Source organism: Oreochromis aureus, linkage group 7 (genome assembly GCF_013358895.1).
Source record: "Oreochromis aureus strain Israel breed Guangdong linkage group 7, ZZ_aureus, whole genome shotgun sequence".
NCBI classification, from domain to species: Eukaryota; Metazoa; Chordata; class Actinopteri; order Cichliformes; family Cichlidae; genus Oreochromis; species Oreochromis aureus.
Window position 1 is genome coordinate 53,010,575 of NC_052948.1, and position 9,760 is coordinate 53,020,334.

The window sequence follows — 9,760 nt, forward strand, 5'->3', positions numbered from 1 at the left end:
ACAAGCAGGACACACATGCATACATGCATCCGCATAGGCACACACACACAAGGACATGAGGAAATTGGATCGAGTATGGATAATCATTGCATTAGTGCAGAGTGTGTAATCAGCAGTGTTGGGACTAACGCGTTATTAAGTAACGCGTTACAGTAACTACGTTATTATTGTGGTAACGAGCACGGTAACTAGTTATTATGCCAAAACCAGGAACGCGTTACTCGTTACTGAGATTTAGATAGGCTCGTTACTCGTTACCGTGTGGTGGATATCGCGGAGCTCCACAGATTCAATAACATTAGCAAGTGGTGGAAGCCAGCAGGTGGATGAAGGAAAGGGAGGCAAGAGGAGAGACCCAAGCGGCCGCCGTCCGCGTGTCAGGTGAACTGAACTTCAGGTAAGAAGTTATGACCTGCAGTCTATCGGAGTCAGATATAAACCAAGTTTAGGTGGAGTTTATTTTCGGTATGCTGACATTTTCGTATTGCGTAATAGCTAGCATGACGGAGTTTCTATACAGCTGGGTGGGTGCTATGTTACTGATGTTGAACTTTATTTTGTTCATACGGTTAATTATTAGAGTTGCCAACCGTCCCGTAAAAAACAGAATCGTCTGGTATTCAGAGAAAATATTACGCGTTTCGTACTGAGGTGAAAAGGAACACAGTTTGTCCCGGACTTCAGCTACAATGAAAAAGACACAAAGCTGAAGCTGCACAGCTGCCTCTTCTTCTCTCATTCTCTCCCGTTTCTACTTCAATCACGAAACTGATCAATGATCAGCTGATCGGCTTTGCTCTCTTGTTTATTTATCGCCCACTTTGCGCCAGAAAGAGGAAACCAGCGGATGTCGCGTTAAACAACAGCAGCACGTTTAAGCTTGATCAGCTGTTGTTAGAATTTATTTAATATTAATTTCTAGTATCAGCTGATGTTTGCTGGAGCCACAGCTGTAAAGCTGCTGGTCATGATATCGGTTTGGTTATCTGGTGAGAGGGAAACATGCAGATGAAACCAGGAGATGTCCTTACTGAATCATCAGAGCTGAACAGGTGATGGAGAAACAGGTTTACCTTTTAGGTGACATGGATGAGTTGAAGGGAAGTTATGAACTGTTTCTGAGAGACAAATAACACCAGGATCCTTTTCTAAGTAGCTGACAGCTGGTAACTGTGCAGGGGTGGATCTAGCAAAGTGTTGCCCGGGGGCCAGGTAGGGCATTAACAGGGAAAGGGGGGCACAAGGAAATACTTTTCTTTATTATTCTCATTTAAAATGTCTTGCTTTAAAAAAAAATAATTATCTGAGTCTTACAACAAACAATTGATAGATTGATACATATATACCATCAGAACAGTGTACATCACTGTCACAACAGTGTTTATTTTCATTCAAAGGCTTTATGATTTTTCCTGTAATGGCGGGCCGGTTTCTAGTCAAAATGCCGGGAACGATTTTTTTGTCCCAGTCCAGCTCTGTATGCAGCTCATCTGCAGTCTGGTGTTACCTACATCTTCCTATTCAGAAGGCAGAATTTCCAAGTTCTGAGTACAATCAAAAGCACCACCACTGCAGTTTTTGTGTTGGATGTAAAAAGCAGGCTAGAATCATGGCGGCGGTCAACGACGGTCCAGGCGTGGGATTTCTCTCGTGGAAATGTGCACATTATTTTTTCCTTTCTATTGGTAGGTGGCACAGTGCACTTGTGGCAAGTAAGCAAGATAGAAGACTGGCAATCTTGCTGGGTATCCAGTTATGGAAGCAACACATTAACAAGAGAATTCTGAGTAAAACCAAAGTTACTTTCCCTAGTAACTAGTTACTTTGAAAGTAACGAGTAACTTGAAGTAACTGAGTTACTTTTTTAGAGAAGTAACTAGTAATGTAACTAAGTTACTAATTTAAAGTAACTTACCCAACACTGGTAATCAGTGTGTGCCTAAGGGAGTAAAACACACCTTGTGTTTTTACTTTACACACTGAGCGCTCTCATAGCGGTTCAGCTTGTGCTGCAGCGTTGAGGATTTTTTTGTTGAATGGAAAGGGTGTATGCTTGCATCGAAAGGAAGTGGGGGCTAAAGGAGATACTAGCATGATGTCACTGAAAAGGATCAATTTCCGTGTCCTTATAATTATTGTGAAGAATTCTGAGAGTAAATGTTCGGATTTTTAATTGTGTTTTTGAACGTTTCAGAAAAACACCATGGACAAAGTTACAGTTAGCATGCCTAACTAATTATCTGATTACCTCAGTGTGAATGCCTGGGTGCACATGACATGGCTCATTTTCAACAGGGCAAATGCTAACTTAATTAGTTAGCTATTAATAACTAACTGAATATATGATTAACAGATGTGGTCAAATCAATTGTGGAGTGCTTTTCTATCTCTGTCATACAATAAGTGATTAATTGGGTACTTAATGACCAGATTGATCAGACAAGGTTATCTGCTAGGCAACGTTAACTGAGATGTGTAGGGGACACCTAATGGTCTCTGTTTCTGTCTTCCTGTTGCCGTCAGTGGATCCCCTCATCCCCAAGCAGTCACGGCAGATGGCTGCCCCTATATTAGCCTGTTTCTCAAAGGGGTTTTTCCTTCCCACTGTCACCAAGTCCTTGATCATAGAGGGGTTGTCGAATTGTTGCAGTTTTCTCTGTATCATTGCAGGGTCTTACCCTACAATATAAAGCATCTTGACGTGACTGTTGTGATTTTGCACTATATAAAACTGAATTGAAGTGAAACAATATCAAGCAAGCTCCACAGGCACCAGCAACCCAATGTTTTTTTGTGTTTTTTCTTGTCGCTGCTTGAAGATCTCCTGGTGAGGCTTTCAAAGCCCTTCTGTTTCAGCGCTACAGTAAATGTAAGACAGCTGTGCAGGAACAAGCAACACTCATTATTCTCTGCAACAGTAATGGCTTATTTTGTGTGTTTGTGTGTTACTTTTTTTTTGCACTTTTCATACATTTTGCATAACCAAATAAAGTCTCACTGTCAGCTGCCACTTGTATTTGATTTTAGCACTAGTGAATAGCATTAGTGCGCTTGTCCCATAAGCACAATACTGAATGCACTGTGCTGCCACTGAGCGGTTTCTGTGGTGCTGATGCAGCAGCAGTTTGATAGTCATATAAAAATGTTCCAGTCTCACACACATACACACTGGCTGCTGTCTGCTATGATGAGGTCATAGTTGGTCAAGTCTGTTTTGTATTGTATGAACAGAGAGCAGCTGTAATGCCCATTCAGCTCCGGTCTTAAGATAGAGGGCTTATATAACCTAGTGCACACTGACAATATCTATTGTGTTTCTGTAAACTCTGCAAACACATGTTCCCGCTGGGTTTACAATAGCAAATATTTCCCACTGTTCATGCCTTTGAAGTTGACCTTTCAGACCACAAAGGTGAGTTGCAGCTTTGAGTTCCAGAAAAATCTGCTCTAGTGCCTGATCTCCAGCACTCTTTAAATATTTACTCACTGACGCGCTTCAGCGATTGCTCATAATAGCTTTGCAGTTTGCAGCGCATTACAGTGATTACTGTTCAGAGAGTGAATTGGGTTTGGGGTGCTGGCTGCTTCCTGACACCTGTGTTGTATGTGTTTGTTAGCCTGAGGGATGGGGCTACCGAGCTGCTTATTTTTAATGAGAATGCTCTCTGCTTAGCCTCACATGCCTCTCATTACTGCCCGCAGACCCAGAGAGTGAAGAAAAGACGAGGATGGGACAAATAAATATAAAACAGATGGAAATGGTAATGAAAGATCCTTCTGATTTTGATCCTCACTGCCAAATACAGTATCAGTGCTTGGTGTGTCACAGCCTTGATGGAGAGTAACGTATGATTTACATCAAATAGCATCCAACTTGGCTCCTGCATGTGCAGCTACAGAAACATTTAAGTAATAATTACACTGGACCAATAAAAGTGGTTCCATACCTGAACTTAGCATGCAGTGCACAGTTTTCGCTGTTTTCAATCTTGATGTTAAGAGAATCTAACAAGCAGTTGGTTCTTTTTTTTCTGATTTTGCAAATACGAGTGCACTGATCTTCTCATCGGAGTCTGTGCAAAAAGAAAAAATCATCTAAAAAAAATCTATTCCATTGGAAAATGGCAAACCTCTTTTGTCCCATCCTTTCAGCTCCCCTGTTCCCAAAGCTCTTAAATGCTATAAGAAAGACCCTTTTGTGGCGGGCCTGGCTGCAGTGAAATTGCCTATGGTTCCCACATAATAGCCTGCCCTCTAGTCTGGAAGGATTCAACAGCTGAGCTCCAAACACCGACATCTAGCTCACCTCACCTAAGAGGTATTAGGTTAAATGTGTGTTGGGGCATTTGTTGGCAATGCTTTAGAGGGGTAAAAATAGTAGTTGGTCTGTAACACTTGGGGAAAATCCCCTCAGCTGTGCAATTTGGAAAATAATTCACACTGTTGAGTTTCCCCCAAGGACAAAACTGAATTCAGAACATCAATCTGAAGTCTTTTCCTTATCTGTTATTATGTATTTCAGGGCACTTTTCTGTAAAGTTGTTCTTCCTGTTTTCCAGCCACCATATTGATTCTAAATTCATCCAAAATCACAGCCAAAGGATATAATTAAGTCATAGCAAGTGCGTTTTCAGTTTTGACTCTCTGCAAAAAATTGAACTTAGCTCGGGGGAATATCATTGACTGAGAAGCCTACTGGCCTGTGGTTTATTTGTGTAAGTCCCAGTGATCCCAGAGAAGCTGCTGTGTGTGTCTTGTATTATTTCAAGCTTACACCAAGTTTTTGTGGCAGGATACTGCTTGTTTTCCCACTGTTCATAAAGTCGATGCTAGTGTCGATTAGATCTTATTTGATTGTGTTTGTGTTGAAATCTCGAAATCTCTCTTTTAGCCACAGCTGTTGCTTTCAATGGCTAAAGGAAATGAAGGCATATTAGTTTATTAAAGATAATTTTTTGTGTACCTTGTAGCTTATCAAAATGTTGTAGAATTTTTACAAAATATTTCATCAGTGCTTTTTTGTCCCCATCGGTCAGGCTACAGAGCAAGCCCAGCGGAATGGATGTTTTCTCAGGTACAGAAGAAATGAGATGGATTATGGAGAGTACTGGAAGTAAACTGATTGGATAGTATTGGATTATTTTACTGGTTTTAGTGGAAAATCTGGTGTAACAGAGACGAAAGTTTAAGACATGATGAAGTGTACGTAATTAAAGAAACAGCACCAACAGCACAAGCATGATGAGCTTGTCGAGTTCAGTAACTCCAGTTAGTGGAAAGAGGGCCTAGCAGCCACCAATTGGCCCTAGTTGCATATCTCTTCACACCTATCAATCAAAGTGGACACACCCCTACAAGAACAATTGTATAAGAACAATTCTCTCACTTTAGAGTTGTTATGAATTGTTATGAAGGGTGAATCTATCCATAGAGGTTAGAACTGTTTTTTAAAGTGTCCCTAGTGTCCCAGGAACCCTCACCTTTCAGCTTTGGAGTTTGCTGCTTGGTCAGTCTGGAAGCAAAAACATCATGAAAGAGAGATTGTGGATAAATAATTTGAATTGAATTTGAATTGCTGACAGTGGATCCCAAAGAAACTGCATGTAATCATCTTGGAATTCATCAAACTGTAGGTGGTCTCTGTCTCCACTGTTTGATTAAGAGCATTGTCAATCCAATGCTGACAGAGAAAAGGTATCCTTTACCATCACAATCTTCTATCATTCTGCCATCTGCACACACGCAAACAAACAAACAAACAAACAAACAAACAAACCAAAAACTATGGCTTCCTTTTGAGACAGTCTCTGTGTTTGGTGACCTGTTATCATCACCTAATCTGTTTCACTTATCCTGTGTTGGTGTTTCTGTGCAGTCTTGTTATGTCAGAGTAGTGACCTGATCATTAACTTACCTGAGTGCTGCTATCTCTGGACAGTAACCATTAAAAGGCCCCAACATCACGGAGTAAAAGGGAAGGGAGACTGCCGTTAGTCAATTATCTGCAGCCTGTAGAGTGTGTCTGCCGTCAGTATGAAGAGGGTAGAGAAAGCTGTATGTACCGCTGACAGCTGGAACATGTTTAATCACTGTTAGCGGTGCTGCTTTTTTTAGCTCCAAAGTGATTACTTGCTTTCTCCTTGTATCAACTGATAACGTAATGATTTAGTATTAATTTTTTATTAGCTCTTCTTTTACTCATGAGTGGGTTTCTGCTGTGACTTTTAGATTATAGGGTCAGAATTTGGCATTAACAACTTGAAACCATGGATCCATCACGCCCTGTATCAACAGCTCAGGCTGCTGCTGGGACCACCATATTTTTTTGGCACACTTTGGGCCCTGCAGTCCAAACTAAGCATTGTTTAAACACCACACCATGCCTACCTGATTATTAGTGCTGACCATGTCCATCCCTTTATGATCCCTGTCATAAAGAGCTTATATATATATAATATATAGTCATTTGAGCTAATATTGACAGAACAATAAACACAACATTAGTGCAATGTTAACTTCTATGAGAAAAAAGTCCGACATAAGATAATTATTCAAAGATTCAGTGACCAAATGTGACCATTGTAAGGACTCTGGATTGAGCTAGATGACAGAACAGACGCACTGCGTGTAGCTAAAGTAAAAATGTTGTAAAAAATACAGGTGTTTCAACTTTTGAATATGAATAGAAGCAAGCAGGCACGGTCAGGATGGAAACATGAAAAACACAAGCAGAGCAGTCAAACACTGGGTTGATGTTGGTTTAAAGTTTTCCTGAACTGAAGTAGTGATTCAATAGTTGGAGTCCTGCTTTAATATCAGTAGGTTTGTACTGCAAACCTAACATTTGGACAGATGATATTGTAATTTCTTTGATGCACACAGAGCTTAAGAGTTTGCACTGTGGTTGTAAACATTATGCAACTTTGCTACTGAGACCCAAATGAGGCTGCAGACGTATGCACCACTTCTCTTTTTTTATGAACATGTGAACCAGTTTAAGAGTTTCTCCAGGTGCAGTTGCTCCTTAGTCTTGGGTTTAAATGGAAAATACCAGTGAGCAATGAGAAAAGGATGCTCATTATTGTTGGGGAGCCAACAATGACTGAACTGTAGCCCTCTGGAGATGGTGTGTTTTTGTGATTTGGACTCATCACTGCTTCGTTCTTGCTCTCTACAGGTTGTGACGATTTGAGAGAAGAGCCTTACGTCTGGATTTCACCGAAGAGATTTTGCCTCTGCATCCACTGCCGGGTCCCGCACAGGAGGTCGGTATTGTCGTTTCTTGTTACGTGTGTTTTTCCTTTCATTTCATCTGTGCTCTTTGGTCAACTGTAAATATAAAGCCTTTCCTCTGGAGCAAAACAAAACAAACAGAAGCATGATTTCCTGCTTTTCTTGTCATGATATTATTGCAGTTCCTGGCACCTTTCTGTTTCCAGTGGAAACACAAACTGTTCCCATGGTCCTATTGTCCCAGGCAAGTGTTAGGTAAATCTTGTAAATCCCAATTTTAATGGATGCTTAAAAGTTTCATTGGAACACCTAAGCTGATCATTTTGCTGGTGTTAAAAGTCAGCAATATACCTACTCTTCTCTACTGTAAATGACATTCAAAAACAAACAAACATGTATTATCTTTGGTAACATTTCAGTAATATATTGACATGAAAATGGCTTCAATTTATGGCTACAGTTACAGAGATCAACAGTGGCTGCCCACTTTTTTAAGGCCTTCAATTTTGGTAATGAATTTCCTATTGCATTGAACCGAGCCAACCACCTACAATGTTAACTGGGACCATAAAAAGATTTAATTTGGTTTAAAAAAAAAAAGGAAACTGGAGAAAAAATGCCAAAAAGGCAAAACTACATGACTGCATGCATAACTCAGTTTAATAGAGACGGATCCCAGATTCCACAGCCAACAGCTTCAAACCTTCTCAAGTTTAATCCTTTTCATTATTGTAGTGTTGTATAATAATAGCCTCAAGCAACAGTATAGTCTACTTATTGATATGGCAGGGCAGTACTTTGTTCCTGACTGCAATCACTGCTTTAATAGTTTCTGAAGTTTCTTGCTCAACAAGCAACCTGATATGTGGGTTTAAGACTTTCCATGGTAACAGCGACCTCCACCAATCAGAAATGTCGCTGTTCCAATTTGTTTAGATTGTTGGTCGAGGAGGGTTTTTTGTGACACTGCAAATAAAACAAGGTTGATTTGGTTTCTACTGGAGTGCTTACCACCACTTCACAATGTCGTAGCTCACAGTAAGTCTGCTTTGAACAACAATATGAATCGCTGCTCATATTGTGCTTTTTACTGGTCCTTATTGAATCCGCTCTGAGGTAGCGTAGGTAGCTGGCGCACTTGTATTGTTGTGTCTGTGCTGCAACAGGGCATGCAGATAGGTATCTGCACAGAAACTGCATGTTCCCACAGTGACAACAAAATCTGTGTCAGATCCTCATGTACTCATGGACGTGGAAACTGTTGTGCCGGTACCAGTAGAATCCTCGTCTCTGTGCAGCCAGAGACCTACGCAAACCGACACCAATGCAAGGCTGTTAATTCAGCTGCACATTCAACAAATGTGATTCAGTGTATGACTTTCTTTTTTCTTCGTCTTTGCTTCACCGCGAATCGTCTTGTGACCCCAGAGATTTATGAACCATGAACTTTAATTTAACTGAGGGCAGAACAGCATCTTCAGCAGCTTCACTCAGTCTTTTCATTGTCTGTCATGCTGACTCTTAAAATCTGTTTGGTATATGTTTTTCTGGATGAAGTAAGGAAGTTGGGGGGTGTCAGGATGGAGAAGCGTGTTTTTCCAATATGGAGGAAAACAATGGAGTCAGAGATATTGTGCAGGGGACCACCTGTGAAGGTCATTTCAAAGGGGAAAGCCCCAACTAACACAATAAACAGAAAAAAGTGTTTGTCACTTTGCTCTTAAAATAGGGAGACTTTGTGTCAAGCACTCACTTCCTGTTATCTCATACTTGTTTTGACTGAACCTCATTTGTCTTCATGCTCTGTTTTAAACACATCCAGTTTAACTGAATCTGAATTGTTCAGTCATAATTCAATCTGAAAGCTTTTATTTCCACTCATATTTTTTCAGTTAAATTTCATTTTAAATAAGGACGTCTGAGGTCGTTATTCTTCAAGTATGAAGCATGATGGTTTTTATCTTCACATGTCAGCTCTAATTTAGACAGATTTTTATCTATTGTGTCTGCGGGATGCAACAGTGGTACAATCTGACAAGGACAGGGTTTTTGCTTGGTTTTCATAAGAAAAGCATGACTTTTCAACACTCATCTCTTTGTCCGCAAGTGAAAGCACCTACACATCTCGCTTTCCTCCCCCGAAACCAGTCTGACAATAGCAACACGCTTCTTCATTTCCCACCTCTTCTTTTTGTTCTCAGCATCTCCTCATTTGTCTCCGTCCCTCATCTACTCACCTCCTACACATGCTGTGTTTTCCCAAGGGCCTGAAAGTGGGGGATGATATCACTTGACACTTTTATTATCCCAAACTCAAGTGAGAGTCTGGTGCCAGCATTCCTTGGTAGTGCTTACTTTTGATTTTGAGCAGAGTATCAGGTTAAGTGCCCTCAACAGCCATGGCTCTGTCCCCCAGGGGTGTTTGGATAAAGCAGGTAGAGCAGTCTCAGTTTGCAGGGGGAGTTTTTGTTACTCTGTGCTATAGTGGGAAACTCAGCTGGGAGTAGCGGGTCAGCGCCACAGGGAA

The 9,760-nt window shown here is 40.8% G+C and overlaps 1 protein-coding gene across 1 annotated transcript in view; it reads left to right on the forward strand.

Moving 5' to 3' along the window:
• Positions 1-7,249, forward strand: part of arsb (arylsulfatase B) — a 40,785-nt gene extending 33,536 nt beyond the window's left edge. Inside the window, exon 9 of the mRNA XM_039614964.1 lies at positions 7,178-7,249. Within this exon, the coding sequence (XP_039470898.1) occupies positions 7,178-7,192 (15 nt within the window). The 3' untranslated portion in view covers positions 7,193-7,249. The remainder of the gene's footprint in view (positions 1-7,177) is intronic.
• Positions 7,250-9,760: the final 2,511 nt, after the last annotated feature.